Source organism: Mastigoproctus giganteus, chromosome 3 (assembly GCF_048544385.1).
Source record: "Mastigoproctus giganteus isolate SK-2022 chromosome 3, ASM4854438v1, whole genome shotgun sequence".
Classification (NCBI taxonomy): Eukaryota; Metazoa; Arthropoda; class Arachnida; order Uropygi; family Thelyphonidae; genus Mastigoproctus; species Mastigoproctus giganteus.
Genome location: NC_143577.1, coordinates 257,752,958 through 257,773,923, shown reverse-complemented (window position 1 = coordinate 257,773,923; position 20,966 = coordinate 257,752,958). Strand labels below are relative to the sequence as shown.

The window sequence follows — 20,966 nt, the reverse complement described above, 5'->3', positions numbered from 1 at the left end:
CAAAAAATAACTTTATAATATGTATATATATAAAAAACTAGTTGCAGCGTAATGTAGACTGAAGGCCTATTTCCGAAGGTAGGACTCACTACAAAGCTGCAGTGTGAAAATGCACTTGTGTGTTCTACCATAGGAAACAGAGGTCAGTCTAAATTACATTACTGGTCCATTTCTTTGGAAAAATTGGGACAGGGGAGTACTCAAGCCCACGACGAAGGCACTTGTGTAGGTTATAATAGAGAACAAAAAAAAAAAAAAAAAAGATAATAAAAATAATAAAAAAAAACAATCCTGCTTAACAGCAGCAGGGGCAGTAACACTTTACACATCTAGGAACATAAGCCATGTAGCAAGCACTACACTTGAAGAGATTCGGGAGGTTGGGGAAAGAGAATTTGGCAGGAGAACACAATAGTTTGTAAAAGGGCGATCAAGCTGCATAGCAAACTCCGACTGCGTGGCCTTTAAAAAACACCCCCAGACTGTCCACCTCAGCACATGGAAACCAAAATTCATGGTCCCTAATTTGTCACCCTCTGCAAAAAAAAAAAAAAAAAAAATGCAAGTGAGCCTAATATTCACCTACAGTCGTTTACCTGAAATAGTGTCCACTCCTTTTCCTTCTAACTTAAGAGCAAAATCACTCACCAAGTCACGGAAGTTTAAGGAATCGAGATTTTTGCATAACAGATTGAATACCAACCAATCTCCTAGTTTACATTTATTTATTATGGCTTGCAGATAGTCCTTGTTGGCGAGTCGGGCACGAGATCTTGTAACTATGAATCTGGAGCGAGGCCACATGACCATAGCGGTACGATAGACGAGCACAATACCACTGAGGATAGCCAGAATGACAAACCAGAACCACAAGAAGACGTAGATCTTTTCATTGATGATGTTGATGGGGAGGATGCACATCGCATCGTGAAGCTGGACATCTCCGGAAGAACCGTATTGATGGAAAGTACATTTTGTGAGTCGCGGAAACACTTTGATCATAGGATCGTAACGAACGGTCCAGTCCCACTCGGTGAACTGGATGACTTTAGCGCCATACGTGGAGAACTCTCCTCCCAGGAATCTGTCCATTAGGAACATCTGCCCAACAACGTTGACGAAATTGAGCACCTCTGCGAAGACATAACAGAAGAAATAAAGATTATGGTTATTCATGTTGGACACCAAGTATTCCACCAACAGTTTCCTATTGGTGTTCTTGGTCTTATCAACAAGGATCGGAGAATTTAACCCGAGAATTAAATGTTTAATGCGCCCTCCTTCCATGGCTTTCCAGAAGTAGTGTGGAACGTAGAACAACAAGGCTTGCAGTAATAGAACAAAGCACACCCACTGATAGTAGGCATGGTACACTCTTTTTTCTCCTTGGGTGAACTTATCCACTCCAGGATAGGGGACTTCCGAACCTACTTTCTTATTCCAGCCACCTTGCACGCTGAACGTTGTATGAATCCAACAGTAAGTATCTAGTAAGTTCGGAGGGATGTTGTCTTTTGAGATGCAGTCGATCGGATCGCCGATGTACTGTCGTCCGGTCACGAGTATGCTGAACGCTACCAGCACGACGGCAGTCACCTTGTAGTGGAGGCGAAACACATTATTGTCGATTAAGGTGACGTCTGTTTTGAAGAAGTTTTTGAGCCCAGCGAAAAGATCCATGCTTCTTCACCTGGGCAAGAGAAAAGAGAAAAATTAGAAAGTCGAAATACACACACACAGACAGAACGCGCACAGTACAAACCACAGGTTTTTGACCTTGGCCGGCCGTTACGACCGGACACGTTATTTCGCGCTCCTGAATTTGTGTGGAAATGAAGTGTTTAAAATGTTAAATCAGCCTAAAAAAGTGTTCCACCTGAAAGAGTTTATCTGGAGGATTCCGTAGGTGAGATTAGTTTTATTATCTATTGGGAATTTAGTAAATTACCAGCGTTTCTATCTGTGTCCTTTGTTGTCAGACTACAATGGTCACCATGTCGCTGGCAGAAGGGCCATAGAGAGGCACTGATGTAAAGCAGAAGCCACGTTGGTAGTTTACACTTGACTGGGGAGTTGCCCAAACTGTGTTTAAAACTGAGCTGAAAGACCGCTCCACCAAACTGTACCGTAAACCGCCGAATTTTGTAAAATCGTGTGCTTCGAACATGTACTTAGTGTAGAGAACTATTTTTTACTGCGCCGTGCTACACTGGGACGGCCGGCGACGACACACATTCTGCTTCACCCATTGTTCTTGAACTGGAGGGTGTGACTACAGTGATCTGCATTATTGAGTGGGGAGGGTGACCCCCATGTGTGTAAATGCTTAAGCCTCTATTAGCGAGAGCTCCTGGTTGCCATCTACAGCCTTCGGCAGTAGCTTCGTCATCGCCACAAAAAGCAGCGACCACCTGCTTTTCACAGCATTCACTTTCCCACTATACTTGGGTGAAACCCCCCCCCCCAATCATTGGTGGGGAATATTGGTGAGGAATCAAAAGTTTAGATTGACCACTGCTAGGCCCGAAATTGTGCCACGGACTTACGATCGGCAACATTTGTAAACATTCCTAGCCGGTTCTTGAGTGTGTGGATCCTACCTCGATAATCCGGATTAGTCTCGATAAACCGTACCTGAGACAAAATGATTAGCCATAGTCAGAAATTGACTGAACTTCAGCCAGAAGATGAACACCAACGAAGAAGGCAACAACCTATCGTAGAGCAAAATGATGATTTGCAAATTATAGAGAAGAATGATCACGACGATGGAGCACAGCCACAGCAAACTTCAAAAAAGAAATACAAGAAATATGTCGCCCCGAGTACGGGAATGGAGACAAGATCGCAAAGCGAATCGAAAGACCAGCAAAACAATGAGGACCCCCAACCAGAGAACAGCGAAGAATTAAGTAAGCAACACCAGCCTACCATAGACCCCAGATTGCTGGATGGAACGGTACTGGACCAGGTTTTGGCCCTCCGGGTGGAGCTTGAAAACAAACTGAAAGACTCCGCAAGTAGAATCTCAGCTGCCCTTAGGGCTGATATTGTAGGAATATGGGCCAAGCTGGAGACGGTCTTCCACAAGGTTCGCAGTGAGGCAGAAAGAAATGCAGCCAAACTGGAGGCCTACCAGGAATGTAGGGTCACACAACAAATGCAACAGCGCATCCCTACCTATGCAAGTGTACTGAGTAATCCACCAACTGTGACACAGATGCCAAGAAATGAACAGCCAAAGAAAAAGACACTCCTCCCAACGCCAAACCTGGTAATACTAAGGCCCAAAAATGCCGAGGAAATAAGAACAAGTGAAGAAATTAAGGCAAAACTAATAAGCACCATGAAGGAAGGGCCAGCCATAATAAAGAAAAGGGCCAGCCATAATAATATACGACGTAGATAAAGACATCACACCGAACCAATTAGCGTACGAACTCTACCATAGAAACCTACAGGGTAAAATCCCTAACAAAAATCCACAAGAGATAGCAATGCCCAAATACTCCATTAAAGCGAGGGATGGAATAAACAAAAACTGGGTAGTAGAACTAACCCCGGAAGCCTGGCAAACCCTGAAGAACCAAACAAGGGTGTTTATAGAATGGGGCTGCTACCGATATCACGAACGTGTGGTCGTTCCGAAGTGCTACCGCTGCTGCAAGTTCGGTCACACCACGCATACGTGTGCACAAACCACCCCAACATGCGGCCACTGCTCAGAAAAAGGCCATGAATATAATTCCTGTCCCCACAAAGATGTGGGACCTACCTGCGTAAACTGTAAAAACTTAAAGCTAGAGTACAAGCATTCACTGAGAGATCCCATGTGTCCCACGTACCAACGAGCCAAGAGTTTATACCAAAGTAGGATTAACTATGGGGACGAAAATTAAAGCTTACAACACAAATATACTAAAAATAATTCAAATAAATGCGCAGAGGGCTAGGGCAGTAGCCGACCAGATCCGAGTTAAAGCTGAAGAGGAAAACGTCGATGTCATCATATTACAGGAGCCATACTCGCATGGGAAACGGGTTGTAGGCTACCCGCTCACCTACAAAGTGATACACACAGTTGAAGACACCCCATGGGCTGCTGTCCTGGTAAGGAACAGCAATATCACAGTGACTAAAATCACGCAGTTCTGCACGGAGTGGGCCGCCTGTGCCCAACTAAATACAGCTTTAGGGAACCTGTACGTTGTGGCACTCTATTGTAGACCAGGACAACAGATAGATTTTGCAATCGAATATCTTCAATGCCTGCAGGACATCCTACCAAACCAAAAAATCATCATAGGAGCCGACGTGAACTGTCGATCCCCGACATGGCACAGTACTACCCCTGGCAGGCGTGGAACCCAAAATGGTCAACTCCTTGAGGATTACTTGGCAGGATCACAGCTGACAGTGCTAAATCAACCTCACCACTTGCCAACCTTTTGCAACACCCTCTGGGAGGCTACGATCGATGTATCCCTAGCTACTAGGAACTTGGCGGGATTTGTGACTGACTGGAAGGTGGAGGAGGCATGGACTACCTCAGACCACCATGCAATCACCTTTAAAATAATCAGACAACTGACAACAGTAACACGAACAAACCAACAGAAAAACAGATATGCAGTTGCCAAAGCAGACTGGATGTCATTCAAAAACCTGCTCATCACAGCCATAGAAAGCAACCCAGCCAGTATAAACCCACAAAATGACCCGGATGACCTTCTGAGGGGGACTACAGACCTAATACAAACCATTAGCGATCGAACAATCAAAAGAAAAAACCCAAAACCTGGTGCTGTTCCTTGGTGGACCCCAGAAATAGCCGTGCTTCGACGCCAGATGCAAAAATCTAGGAAAGATTTCCAGAGAGCCCGTAGGACTTGGCCTGCACATGAAGTGGAGGCTTTAAGACAGCGCTATCGAGAAGTCAGAAATCACTATACGGACGCGATACAGAAAAGCAAGAAGCGTTCCTGGGAGCGTCTAGTATCCACGACAGGAAGAACTGACCCCTGGGGTGTAGTTTACAAGGTGACTACAAACAAACTGCCCAGGGGGGAGGTGATCAGCACCACCAGGACCTCGCAAGGAGACTATACAACCACTTGGGAGCAATCAATGGGTAATATACTCGACACAATTTTCAAGGAACCCGCGACCCTAACTCTGCAAGAACAACATAACATCTGCGAAGAAAATGAAAAATATATCACCCCTGCGCTCGAGCCCCCCTTCACCCATGAGGAACTCGGCGCGGCTGCTACCAGGATCAAAAACCACAAATGCCCGGGACTTGATATGATCGAACCGGAGATACTGAAAAAAATAGTAGAAATTGCTCCGCAAATCCTACTCACCCTCTACAACAGATGTTTGGAAACAGGGAAATTCCCTGCAGCATGGAAAACTGCAAACACCAAGCTAATTCTGAAAAATCCTACTAAGAACCCAGAATGTCCATCATCATACAGACCCATCGCTCTGCTCTCAGTAGTCAGTAAATTATACGAGAGGCTACTCCGCATGCAGATACAGAACCACTACGAAAGGGCAGGCCTGGCAGCTAAAAATCAGTTTGGCTTTAAGCCAGGATCCTCTACGGTGGATGCCCTTGGAGATCTGCTTAAGAAAGCACAAGAGTGCAGGAAAAAATATCTATTGGTCATTTCAGTCGATTTTGCCGGGGCGTTCGACTCACTTTGGTGGCCGAGCGTCCTGAACAGACTGAGAGAAGCTGCAGTACCAATCAACTTATACAAAGCAATGGAAGACTACCTTTCAGGCAGAAGAGTGGAAATAAATACAAATTATCAAAAAATCACAAGAAACATACATAGGGGATGTCCACAGGGGTCTGTCTTGGGTCCTCTCATTTGGAACATGGTCTTGGACGATTTCCTGTGCCAGGACTTGGGGCTGGCTGAGGCCCAGGCCTTTGTGGACGATCTCATTGTTACTATTGAGGCAGATTCCAGAGTCCAACTGGAAAACATCGGCAATCAGGCAATGCAGAAATTACAATACTGGGCCACAAAAAACCAGCTAAAAATTGCACCGACGAAAACCATATCCATCTTGCTGAAAGGAACTCTTCAGGTACAGCGTCCGCCCCAAATAAAAATAAATGGCCTGACCATCAAACTCACCAAGCAAATGAAGTACTTAGGAGTTATCTTAGATAATAACCTATCCTTCATACCTCACCTGAAACACATAAGAATGAAAATAAGAAGATACTCAGCCCTAGTGGCTAGGATTACGAGGAAGGATTGAGGACTGAAAAAACGAACCCTAATGCTATATTTTAAGTCAACCTTCATCCCAGCAATAATCTACGCAGCTGCAGTATGGTACACCAAAACATCACTGGTAACCAACAAGAAAATCCTGGATATGACACATAGGACCATCCTATTGACAACCACACGAGCTTGCCGCACGGTAAGCACACCTGCACTGCAGGTGCTTGCTGGCGCGCTACCCCTGGATTTAGAAGCTGTGAAAGCAGGACTGCTCTACTTGCACTCAAAGGGAGTGGCCGCAAATCATCAGGACTTCACAATCAACCCAGCAAACAGTCAAAAAACGGAAAGAAACGACTACAGACCTACCTCCTTCAGGAGTGGCAGCAAAGATGGACAGAGACGACGAAGGGCGAGATCACTCGTAAATTCTTTCCAGAACTGAACAAAATATACCCAAGGCAACCGGGTTGGTTCTTCCCGGGCTTGCACCTGACCTCGTTACTCACAGGACATGGACCCTTCAACCAGAAACTGTTCAGCTTCTGCCTCGTCGATGACCCAAATTGCACGTGCGGGGAGGTCGAAAGCTGGGACCACTTGCTTTACGACTGCCCACAATACGAAGACCTCAGATGCACCCTCATCACGAAAATCCATTACCTCCCCAAAGGACTTGAACATCATTTCATTGACACAGAAGAGGAGTACCGAGCACTTTCCCAGTACGCACAGGACCTCTTCACATGAAGAAGGGTGTTAATTGCCATACCTCGAGACTAAATCGCATAAGACAGAGACAATTCCTGGAAAATAAAACTGTGGAAGAAAAGAAAATGAATGGAAAAGAAAGGAATAAAGAAAAGAAGGTAAAAAGAAGAAAAGAGAATCAACGGAGGAAAAAAAAAAAAAAAAGGGGGATTGGGATTGCCTCATGAGTGTCCCAATCTGAATCAAGTGGACAAGAATAGAGACAACAAACAACAAACTGCAGCCTAGCTCCCAAAGCCTCACGGCAGCCTGAAGAGGGCACCCTAGCCCCCTTCACCTTTAAACCCTACTCCCCGGGGAGACGATTCTCTCGTCGCCCCCTCCTCATTTCCACTCTGGTGGGGCATGGGCATGCCACACTGGAACTTGGGGCTGTCTTCCCTATTGGCTCCATATTTCTGTCTTTCTCCCCCCAGTCTTCAGCCTTCCCCCCTCTCTATCTTCACGCTAGCCAAGTCCCACACACCTAACTTTAAATACATCCAAAATATCTTCACCCACGTTCTGGCCCAACTCAAGCGACGTCAACCCCACGATTGACGTTTGTATGTGTATGCACGTTGTGTGTACATATGTGCATGTGTGTATATATGTACTTATATGCACACATATATGCACCCAACTCAAGTGAGGTCAACCCCACGATTAACGTTGGCACATGTATGCACGTTGTGTGTGCATATATGTGCTTGTATACATGCATATATGAATGCAATATAAATACAATATTTTTTTTTCTTATTATTATCATTTTATTTATTTATCTTTTTATTATTATTTTATTTATTTATTTATTTTATTTTATTTATTTATTTATTTATTTATTTTATTTTATTATTTTTTTTTTATTTATTTATTTTTTTTTTTTTTAGGTCCTAGCCACTGAAATCTCAGGAAATTAGGTGGCAGGACCTGCCAGAGTAACTTAAGTCTACTGGGTTCCTGGTCTGCCTCCACGGGGCTAAGGTGGGGCAACGTTGGGCCTCAGCAGGGGTCCAGCGGCTAAACGACCAGATGAACAACGGTACACGGCACTACACATATACAATATCCATACACTTTTAAATCTCTGGCATTTCCAGTGAACTGGTACACCCACAATGAAAACTACGCGGAGATGGGGGAAACCCCTGGTGCCGTCTGACACTAAATACACCTTAGTACAAACCACAACGAATCGACACAGACGGCCGACAGCTTTTCCGCGCGACCTACTCAACAGGTTGTTCTTTGGCGTTTTCCAGCTACGCAGTGTTGCCAACTCCTAATAATATTTCCCGCTAGCCGCATACTGAAAATCCGCTATTTTTAGCACTTGTCCCGCCAAATTTTTTAAAATTTCATTTGTTTGTACTTTGTAGTGAATAAAAACAAACAAACAAATAGTATATATAAATAGTTATTTATTTTTCTGTTTTTAATATAAAATCAATATCTAAAAATCTAAATTAATTTCGAAATTCAATACCTCCTCATCATATGCTTCTTGTGTTCCTATTTTGCGAAGCACTTCTTCAGGTAAAACAATTTTTACAACACTTTTCAACTCTTTTGAGCCCGTATCGTACTGATAAGATTGCATTAACCGTGCCAACACTCATTCCGTTGCGTGTTTTGTGTTTTACTAGATTTAAGTTGCTGAATATTCTTTCCACATCTGCATTGGATAATGGCAAAATTAAAATACCCAATGCAAATTCGCTAATTTCTTTAAATGGATTTTTACCGCTTGCATCTCGATATTTCGAAACTTCTGACCAAAAATTCATTGTATCGTTGATGTTTTCCCATTTAACGAGAGTAATGTTTATATACTGTTGCTCATTTTTTTCAATTTGATTCAAAAGATTTGTTTACTCTTTGTACTTCAGATAAGATAGGTTTTAAAATAAAAGATACGCTAAATTACTTTCATCTTTGAACATTGAATAAAGAAGTTCTGCAGTATAACATTTGTCAGTCAAACGAGTTATTTCAAAATGGGCTTTTAAAAATGCACGATTTTGCATTGCACGAGGGTTTCTAGGAATACAACTATCGTGCTATACGTGGACTGACTATACTAAGATATTATTACACTGTGGTTATTAGAAATAATTATTACTTATTACTCTTATTACTTATTGCTCTGTGGTTATTAGAAACGTTGAAAGAGATGTCGGTAATTCGGATCGCATTTCTTGGAAGCCAAACAAATACGACGAAGAAAAATTATCCAATGCCATTCCTTCGCTGTTTCAAAAAAAGGCGTCATTAGAATTTTTTCCACATTTTTAGATTTGATTCAACAATTTAAAGCCATGACCCAATGATCAGGTCGTTTGACCGCGAGCGTAACTACGTAAAATTGTTGGGGTTCTCCTCAGGGAAATCCAGAATAATATAAAACGGATTCTTCGCTTTATAAAAAAAAAAACTATGAAATATGATATCCCTACTATTTCAATTATGAATTATTTTTATTGTTAATTAATTGAACAATTAATTTAATATTTCTTAATATAAATGTTACATTGCCAAAATACATAAAATGCTAAACATTTATACTCTTCCCGCTAAAAAATCCGCTATTTCATATTTTTATCCGCTAAACCTGAAGCAATTCCGCTAAATCTAGCGGGAAAACCGCTAAAATGACAACACTGCTTACACAGTTAAAATCAAAACAACGTTGTGTACAAAAAATTTACAGAAAGCAATTCATTATAGTTAAACTCACCTTTAAGAAATGAGCAGAGTTGATGTCTGCATTTGAACAGTTTATCTTCGTGTTTATCTTTTTACAGTACGTACCGTAAAGTTACGGGGGAAAAAACCCAGCAAATATGAAAAGGGATAAATACGAATATAAATAGGCACTCGAATATTACACTTATAATTTGCGCAACGCTGGTAAATAACCACAAAAATCAAAAGTCATTCACCATTAAAACGCGTGGAAGAAATAACTCCAGTATTAAAAGTTGAACCCGCACAAATAAAGCTTTACACAACATTCATTCCCAAGTGAACGCATTAACAGGCAGACGAAAACTTATAGCCAATAAGATGTTAATAAAATGACACTTGGCAGTGTTGGCATGGTAACTGTGTAGTTGCCATTACTGTTCTCTTAGTAATGCCGTAAAATGTTTAGGAAACACGCGAAAGTGAAAATAATGCAGCTGCCACACAGATGAACGCACCTGAATAACCATAAGGTTAAGTGCAGATAGACATATTTGGTTCGCCATTAACACAGCAAATCAACATTGAATGAAGAGTACGCATAAATTTCTTCTAAATGAAAAACATAAAAATATATGTTGTTGTCATTCACATATTAACGCCATTAACCATTCGTTCTTCATTTATTATTTGTATATGTACGTGACATGTAGAATCATATGCGAATCCTAGCTAAGGGAGTACCCGTTTAATAAGTAAATTAACTAGATCGTATGTATAGCTTAGCTTAATTTTCAGCACTCACCTCTAAAATTAAGCTAAGCTATACATACGATTTAGTTATTACATTTTAGAATATAACTTTAAATTATATTCTAAATAATTTAAAATTATTTAGAACTAAGTTCGAATTATTTTATTACGGGATAAGAATTCTCTAAATGAGGAGTATTGAAACTGACCTCCCATAGACTTCCATGTTTTGAGCTTTGCCACTTATTTCTCGTGCGCTGTTCACGTGAGCGTTGCTTACAAATAAAATCATCTAGGAACTAATTTTAATCACGCAGAAGAACAGAGAGAGAGAGAGTGTAGGAATTTTGGAGCAGAAGAACAGAGAGAGAGAGAGAGAGAGAGTGTAGGAATGTGGTGCTCATACAGGGAGTTAAGAAGAAAATCAATTTGATTGAAGCGGTTTTTCTGGAACTTTCGGTGAAGAGGAGGGGTGCATACAACTTTGGCCGTATTTATTTCGGAATACAGTAACAGATCGTCTGTTGGATCGCCGAAGGTTCAAGTGATGTTTGCTGCATGCCCGGTTCACTGAGATCATCTTCTGGGTAAGTTATGCTGTTTATTATTTCAGTTGACCTCATTACTGTTCGTGCAGTGAACTTAATAGAAGCTTTTAAATATTAAATCAACGCTAAATTTCATCACAAATATTCTGATTGTGAATAACGCGATGGCAATAGAAAGCTCTATTGAGGATTTATGCCTGGAGTAAAATCTTTAGAGAGTATAATTCCAGTGATTATGTTTTTGATGTTAAATGCCCCGATGATGGTACTTGAGCTATGATGGTTTACAGCATGAATTATCTTCTAGCGCAGCGGCACTGTCGATTATATGTGCATTTTTTATACACACTTTTAGTGTTGGCAATAAAAAAAAAATTCATTCTCTTGGCATTTTCCTTGTTATTCCTGTTTCTTTATAGCAGTTTACCAAAAAATGATTAAATGAAAGATTCCTCGTAATTGTAATGGTTCCTTGTTATTGTAATTGTTTGATAAACTTATGTGGGCGTATTAATGAGAGAGAAAAATTAGATAATTCATTACTTTAGCGACATGACATCATTTTCCAGCACTAGGGTATATTTGAATTTCATTTCATCGTACGAGCGAAAACGATAATAATTGCTAGCCATTTTTCATCCGCCTTGTTTATTTATACTAGACATTTATTTACACTACACACACCAAGAATAGGTTTTTATAACAGCAAGTTGGTGGAGCAATCACAGGTTTAGTCACAGGTCGGAGGTAATGCGCAAGGAACCAGTGTTGCCATTTTAGCGGTTTTCCCGCTAGATTTAGCGGAATTGCTTCAGGTTTAGCGGATAAAAATATGAGATAGCGGATTTTTTAGCGGGAAGAGTATAAATGTTTAGCATTTTATGTATTTTGGCAATGTAACATTTAAATTAAGAAATATTAAATTAATTGTTCAATTAATTATTTAATTAACAATAAAAATAATTCATAATTGAAATAGTAGGGATAACATATTTCATAGTTTTTTTTTTTTTTTTTTTTTTTTTTTATAAAGCGAAGAATCGGTTTTATATTATTCTGGATTTCCCTGAGGAGAACCCCAACAATTTTACGTAGTTACGCTCCCGGTCAAACGACCTGATCATTGGGTCATAGCTTTAAATTGTTCAATCAAATCTAAAAATGTGGGAAAACTTCTAATGACGCCTTTTTTTGAAACCGCGAAGGAATGGCATTGGATCATTTTTCTTCGTCGTATTTGTTTGGCTTGCAAGAAATGCGATCCGAATTACCGACATCTCTTTCAACTTTTCTAATAACCACAGAGCAATAAGTAATAATTATTACTAATAACCACAGTGTAATAATATCTTAGTATAGTCAGTCCTCGTATAGCACGATAGTTGTGTTCCTAGAAACCCTCGTGCAATATAAACAACAGGCCCTATGGGAAAAGTAGGGTTAGGTGCCGACCACCCAAGATTGAACACACATTTGTAACCAAAACATTACCAAACACAATAAATAATCGTAAAAAAATACTTACGTATTTTATTACGATTATTACGTATTTTTTTTATTACGTAAAGGTCGTAATAAAATATTGCTAATGCTTTTGCTTTTATCGTAAGCAAACTTGTTTTTTGTTTGATTTTCTATCCAAACAGATAACAGCCATTCCATCACTTCCAATTCTTTGTGTGTTAATGGATTTTAATTACACTTTGAGTTGTTCCCGCTATGAAAGTTGTTTTTATGTTCTCCGCATTCTTTGTAATTCTCGGCGTTGCCTCATTTAGGTCTGTAGCACGTGCAATATCACATGGTCTTTCATTTCGCTCAAAGCGTTTCACGATTTCATATTTTTTTCTCTGTCGATAGAGGCGGACTGGCCATAAGCCTTACCTTACGGGATGGCGGACAAAAACAAAACGAAATATACCCAAAATTTTCGGAAGGAATGGTTAGCTTTTCCGCAATTCAAAGACTGGTTAGTAGAGATTCCAAAACATCCAACTGGAGCAAGATGTAAGTCTGATTTTACTGCTAAAATTTCGGACATTAAAAGTCATTTAAAAACTTTCAAACATATTAAGTCAGCAGAACCATTTTCACCTAATAGATCAGGCAACCAATCTAAATTAAATTTTCCCACCAAGAATTTACAATCAGTGGAAGCTGAAGCAAAGTTGTTTGTTTGTTTGTGCTCACTCTTCAATACTGGCAATAGACCACCTTGGTGAATTATGTAAGAATGCATTTCAAGATCAAACAGCCAAAACTTTAAAAATTCATCGAACAAAATGCAGCGGCATTATAAAATATATCGTACACCCCCACTTTCAGAAAGATTTATTGAAGTCAGTGCTCGATGATTTTTCAAATTATAGTTTGTTACTAGATGAATCAAACGATATTAGTGTGACAAAACTATTAGGCATTGCAATTGGGTATTATGATGAGCAATTCGATAAAAGACTTTCTACGTTCTTAGCTCTTGTAGAATTAGATCAATGTAACGCTGAAAATATTTCAAATTCAATTAAAATAACGCTGGAAAAATTTAAACTTCCTTTAAATAATCTTGTGGGCATTGGGATAGATAATGCTAGCGTTATGATTGGAGTTAATAACAGCGTTTATACACATTTGAAGTCCGATGTATCGAACTTGATATTAATTAAATGCGTATGTCATTCTTTGCAATTAGCAGTATCTCATGAAACACGCGAAACATTCCCTAGAAGTCTAGAATTCATGATCGCTGAAACTTATAATTGGTTTAGTAAATTCACTAGCCGACAAAATCAGTTCAAATATTTATACAATGCCACAAACGATGGTGCAGATCCGAAAAAGATAGTTCATTCGTGTCAAACAAGGTGGTTATCCATTGAAGTTGCTATAACAAGAATTTTAGAACAGTATATTGAATTAAAAGCCCATTTTGAAATAACTCGTTTGACTGACAAATGTTATACTGCAGAACTTTATTCAATGTTCAAAGATGAAAGTTATTATCTTTTATTTTTAAAACCTATCTTATCTGAAGTACAAAGAGTAAACAAATCTTTTGAATCAAATACTGCCGATCCTACATTATTACTACATGATTTAAACACGCTATTGTCAATGATTGCCAATAAAATGTTTTTACCAAATACACATATTGAAAGGATAGAAGAGGACATTAATAATTATTTAGACCCTAAGCCATATTTAGGTTACCAATTTGAAAGAAAAATAAATGAGTTAATAATGAATAAACTTATCAGATGAAATGGCAATAAGAGAGAGAGGTCGTAATTTCTTGATTGATTTGTATCTACAATTAAACCAACGCCTTCTGGACAACATAAAAGAATTAGAAAAAATATCATTAATCTCAGTTAACAATATATTAAAGCAACAAAAAGAACCACTGATAAATTTATTACAAAATTTAAAATTGTCTGAAGTAAAAATTGAGAAACAGTATATAAACATTACTCTCGTTAAATGGGAAAACATCTACAATACAATGAATTTTTGGTCAGAAGTTTCGAAATATCGAGATGCAATCGGTGAAAATCCATTTAAAGAAATTAGCCAATTTGCATTGGGTATTTTAATTTTGCCATTATCCAATGCAGATGTGGAAAGAATATTCAGCAACTTAAATCTAGTAAAAAACAAAACACGCAACACAATGAGTGTTGGCACGGTTAATGCAATCTTATCAGTACGATACGGGCTCAAAAGTGTTGTAAAAATTGTTTTTCCTGAAGGAGTGCTTCGCAAAATAGGTACACAAGAAGCATATAATGAGGAGGTATTGAATTTCGAAATTAATTTTGATTTTATATTAAAAACAGAAAAATAAATAACTATTTATATATACTATTTGTTTGTTTGTTTTTATTCACTACAAAGTACAAACAAATGAAAATTTTAAAAATTTGGCGGGTCAAGTGCTAAAAATAGCGGATTTTGAGTATGCGGCTAGCGGGAAATATTATTAGGAGTTGGCAACACTGCAAGGAACGCTGGGAAATTGGCATGTCGCTAAAGTAAAGGATTACCAAAAATTATATCTTGTGTAATCATTTTTGTTACTATTTAGCGCAGTGTTTCATCTTCCATGTAATTCAGTGGACTATTCATTTAGAATAATGTGGATTTTTTACTGCTTAATGATTCCTCGAAACACCACTTAAGTCTACCTCCCTTTAGACAATCTGGGATCGTTTCTTCATACAGTGGCATCAGTGCTGTAGTCCTAAAATTAGCAGAAGGAATACTCTATGAATGCTACGAAAAGGACAGAGTATACTGCGCATATCAGGCTTATTTGTTTAATGAAACCTCCAAACACTAAATGTATCAAAACGTGCATGGGTTGAAGGAGATGGAGGGCTGCCGGAAACTTTGGGTTTCACCACTTCAAGCCTCCAATAAGCAAAGTGGTGGTATTGTACCGGTTGATAAGGGTCAGCTGCTACCTAGTGTTAGTATTAGTACTAGTAAGTATTATATTATAGTACTGTGTTATATTAGTAATAGTCACTGCATATATATTAATTTTTTTGAACATGTACTTTGTACAGTAGTTCTTCGGAGTTGATGATAAAGCATCAACTGTTCCTTGCAGGAAAACTGGTAAAACTTACTGAAGTTTTCTTTAGAATTATAAATATGTTTTTTTAATATTATTTATCTTTATTTTTATTTATTTATTTTAAGTTTTCTGGGTTTCGCAGTTAATTTCCATACAGGAATGTTACGCTGATAGGCAGTTGTGAAATGTAGTCAATAGCTTTCTTTAATAATAATTGAATATCATCCAACTGTGCAACCAGACTGCACAGTTAGCCGGCGGCGATGGTATCATGGCTTGGGGGTTGTTTTCATGTACCTCACTGGATCCATCATCTCCACTGAACACACTCTCACCTCCAGATCCTCCCTCCGCATTGTGTCGTGTCCACCGAGGTTGCCCTCAGGGCTCTGTCCTGGGCCCCCTTTTCTGGAACTCTGTACTCGACGAGCTTCTCAGTACTGACTTAGGCGATGTCCAGACCTTGGCATATGCTGATGATCTCTCCCTGATCCTGGCAGGGGACTCCAGGGCTCAGCTTGAAGTATCTGCCAACAGAGCTCTTACCACCCTTCAAGCGTGGGTCCGGAAAAACCATCTGACCATCTCATCCACAAAAACTCAATCCATTCTCCTGAAGGGCTATCTTGATCCGCAGAGGCCGCCTCAAATCAAGATACATGGCACAACCATCAAGCTTGTTACTCAGCTGAAACTCCTTGGCATTATCATCGACAGCAAACTAACATTTCTCCCACATCTCGACTATCTACAAAAGAAAATTAGAAATTACATTGCACTGGTTGCCAGGGTTACCCGCCGAGATTGGGGGCTCAAAAAACGCACTCTAGCCTTACTGTATAAAGCCATATTCATACCAGCTATCACCTACGGTTCTGGCATATGGTTCACCAAAGCCTCCACTGTGGTAGGACGAAGAAAGCTGAACATCATTCAACGGCCAATTCTCCTTACGATAACCAGAGCATGTTGCACCTCCAGCACGCACGCCCTACAACTCCTCGCCGGTGTACTGCCCCTAGACCTTGAGGTGGCCCATGTGGGGATGATGTATCAACTCAGCAGAGGAAAGTCTACCACCTTTATTGATTTTACCACGGATCCTGCTAACACCTATTCCAGCGAAAAAAGCAGACTCCTAACCTACTTACAACAGACCTGGCAAGCCAGATGGTCTGAATCCACCAAAGGGGCCATCACCCGCAAATTTATACCAGACATATGCAAAGTATATCCCAAATCACCATCCTGGTTCTCTCCAGGCCTTCTAACCACGTACCTCCTAACAGGGCATGGTGCCTTTCGCAGCAAACTGAACCTTCTTGGACTTTCCGACAGCCCCCTTTGCACCTGTGGTGCCCAGGAAACCTGGGACCACTTGATGCATGACTGCCTACTATATGATGACCTCAGATCTTCTCTCATCACACAAATTCATTTCATCCCGAGAGATCAGGAGCAACATCTCCTGGAAGACCACCATACCTATACAGCCTTTTCGAACTTTGCTCAGGGCCTCTTCACGAGGCGGAAAACCCTACCACAACCACAGAATCAGACCCAACCAGACAATGAAACGGCCTAAACAGCCATGTGTTAAGACCACTACTTGCTTCAGCACACTGCAATCCCCGTGAAGACTTTCAACCTGCACAATAATTGTGCCTTTACAATGTAGTCTCAACATCACCTTCATCTACCATGACTGCCGCTCCGGCTTCGCCTCCCACCAAGTTGACTCACCACTGAAATGACTCTACTATCTGGACGGGACTTCTTTGTCCCAGGATTGACACTACTCGGATTTGATCCTCTCTGATTGACTCTACCAAATACATCTTCATGCAGCTCACTACTGAAATGACTTCACCACCCGGCCGGGACCTGTCTGTCCCAGGACTGCACTACTCGAATCTTACCTTCTCGGAGTGGACTCTGCCAACTATGACTTCACGCAGCATTGCTGCCAATGCCACGTGGCGATCCTGAACCCGTGCTCCCTTGCGCGGCCCTGTTTCTCCCCTGTCCTGGCGGGGAGGAGGTGAAGGTCCCCTTGTCTCCTCCCCGCCACCCCCCCTTTCCTTCTGGTGTGGCATGGGCCTGCCTCACTGATTTTGGGGTCATCTACTCTATCGACCCTATACTTCTGTCTCTCACCCCCCAGCCTTTAGTCTCCCCTCCCCCCTCTAGCTTTCCAACTAGCGTTCATCCCATGTCAAAATTATCCTAGCCCTACACCCAAAATTCTTAATTCCACACTGCATAACTTAAAACTCCTTGGCCTGACCCAACCTCTAGCGCACCCCCCTTTTTTTTTTTGGTCCTAGCCACTGAAATCCCAGGAAATTAGGTGGCAGGACCTGCCAGAGTACTTATTTAAAAATACTGGTGTACCTGGCTTGCCTCCACGGGGCTAAGTGTGGGCAACGTTGGGCCTCAGTAGGGGTCCAGCGGCTAAATAGCCAGATGAACAACGGTACACGACACTACATCCAACAATATCCATACACTTTTAAATCTCTGGCCTTTACAGTGTTCTGTAACACGCGACAATGTAGACTACACGGAGATGGGGGTAACCCCTGGTGCCGTTAGACCCTAAACACACTTTACACTTTACACTTTACCTCCGCATTGTTTCGGACCAAGTTTTTCCCTGCGTAGTGACCGTGTATGGAGATGGACTGAACGCTAAAATCAAGACGCCAGTGCCTCGCTCCGTTACCGAATTTTGGGACGTCCATTTGTCCAGGATAGTTGAAAACACATTCTGCGTTCTCGTGAAGTCATTCCACGCCGGGTGCAAGCGGTTATCACGGTGAAAGTTGGCCTAACACTTTTAGCCAGGTAGTCATAATATTTTGGCTCATGAGTGTAAGCTTGCTTCCCCGCATCATTTGCTACACCACCCCGAAAAGGGAAGTAATAACAGAAATATTTTTGCATTTTAGAAAATGTTTCGCCTTAACGATTCATCCACTTTTCCGAGTTTTAAGCAAGATCATGTTGGCAATACACCCCCCACCCCACAAAAGGTGTGATGATATTTTTTTCAGCTTGAGAAGTAATAATATTTTATTTTCAGTAGGTTTCTTCCTTCCAATTACTTATAATCAGTTTTAGAATTATCTCTTCCCCAAATATGTAAAAAAATATTTTAGCTGAACCTGCATATGGTATTTGAAGTCCAATCTTGCTGAAATCTGATAGCGCAACAATTTAATATAAAAGTACTAATTAAGGACTTCATGAACAATCTGTTTGTCTTATTTTGATAATCATAGGCAATTAGTACAAAACCATATGTTTGGCAACACAATATCTCCCGATGCAGAGCAGGTTGCACGGTACACTTATACAAATTCATCCAAAATGGCATAAATAAAAATGCGAATATCAAACGCAATTTCGAGCAAATATAAGGATTCGCTAGAACCAAACAAAACAATAAATATAATAAATTATTTTATGAATTTACAGTTTAAGTAATCTCTGAACTATAAAAAAAAAAAAAAAAAACGGTTAAAAAGTTTGTACATCAGATTTAATAATCAGTCGTTATGATTGGGTTAATTTATTATTTTTTAAATTTGGTTCTCATTTAATCTTTCTTGCCTTCGTGTTTATTTGTTTGTTTGGTTTTTGCTTTTTTATGGCGTATTGGCACTTTGTTTGCAAACTTACGAATTAGTGGCGTAATTAATTAATCAAGGCCCATTTTGGCTGTCATTTTTGTGTTCAGTAGCTATAAATAGCAAGATCATTTAATCTAGCTTGCTCTTTGGAATTTCTTTTATAGTTTTTTATTTTGGCCACACATAGCTGAGTGGCCAAATGCAGGTATAGGTCCGAGTACAGAGATACGCACGCTGCGTTCCACTGAAACCACACAAAATGCGGTAATATTCTCGTAGACTCCGTCTTGTAAACTCTATTTGATCTCTTCAGAATATCATTAATACAGGGTATTTCAGAATGCACGCAAGAAATGTAGATACATATTCTACAGTAACTTTTTCCCCCTTAGTTTTAGCTAGAATATGCACGGTCGATCTGCCAACCCACACTGGACCAGCGTGGCAGATTATGGTCCATTTCTCTCAGCATGAATTGTTGAGGAGGCTTCCATCCTGCAGTGGGTTGATAATGGCTGCACTTTACTTTTTTTTTTTTATGCTCCTACATCTGTTCTGTGCAATTTCGAAATGCTCCGGATAATTTAAAGTTAAGTGCAAATGCGCAACAGGTCTCGCAAAAGGGATGAGCGTAACTCCCTGGTGACTTTAGTCCTATATTATGAGAGAGAAAGAGCGAATGAAAGTAAATTATCAAGCTTCATCCAAGTCAGTTCTTTACCCGAGCCCAAGAAATTCGTTTTGGTCCTCACCCCATCTTCCAGTTTCCGGATTCGTCTAAGTAAGACGAACTTCGCCCACCTCAGTGGCATTTCCGTTTTGGTGCTCACCCAGGGTACGCAAACGTAATCGCCCCTGCTGATAAATTAGATGAAACTCTTGTGAATATGATTATGTCGAAGGAAGTGGAGAGAGAGGTAAAACGCGGCTGATAAAGGAAGGGGCGGCGGGATCTGGAGCGAAACGAAACTAAACCTACTGTCCCGCACTTCTTTTCCTCCACTTAAGTTTACAACGTTCGAAAGCCAATAACGACGGCGCTGTAAACCACGAGCCTCTCCTATTTCCCCTTTAAAATTATTGTGGCTGACAATATCTTCGGCGCTTCATTCTTCGTACCCTCTATCAGTGCGCCGAACCCCCCAGCGAAAATGAACTCAATGGGGCAATTACTCGGTCGAGTGATCGGCAAAGAGCTTTCCCCAACGGGGTTCGTACAAAAGTCGGATGTCAGTGAAAGGTGATATTACAAGCAATGTTGGCCGCGGTTACAACAACGAATCTGGCTTTGACGCGACAAATGCGACTTTGAACAAACCCACCGCAATGTAAGGTTTATAGGGGCAAATAATACCGGAACGACAGAAGGCAATAACAAGGCTAACGTCAAATGAAAATTCGCTCGAGAGAGAAAGTATGGAGTCCGGCGTGCATGTGCTTGTGTCCGAAGAGGACATCCGGTTCGGCACTACACATCTGTTCCACGTCAGAATAGGCCATTCGACACGCAGTTTTAAGCATCTGAGAGAGACTTCGAGCAGAAGAGAAGGCGGATTAAAAGAAACAAAACGCGTGGTAACGAATAAATAGTTCGAATTTTAATACGTACACCGGCGATCTGTGGTGTGTGCCTCGCGACTAAATTGATAAGACCGAGGAAATCATTAAAGTGTGAATCCGTCCGATCACGAGATGGACATTCCGCAGTGTTCCCCCTCTTGGCACAGGGTTTGCTAGCGTAGGGTACCGAACTCATTACATACAG

The 20,966-nt window shown here is 40.6% G+C and overlaps 1 protein-coding gene across 1 annotated transcript; it reads right to left on the bottom strand.

The window, feature by feature from the left end:
- Positions 1-290: 290 nt before the first annotated feature.
- Positions 291-1,690, bottom strand: LOC150089097 (innexin inx2-like). Its single transcript, XM_090369815.1, has one exon. It carries the CDS (start codon positions 1,678-1,680, stop codon positions 583-585), a length of 1,098 nt encoding a protein of 365 aa, XP_090225941.1. The 5' UTR covers positions 1,681-1,690; the 3' UTR covers positions 291-582.
- Positions 1,691-20,966: the final 19,276 nt, after the last annotated feature.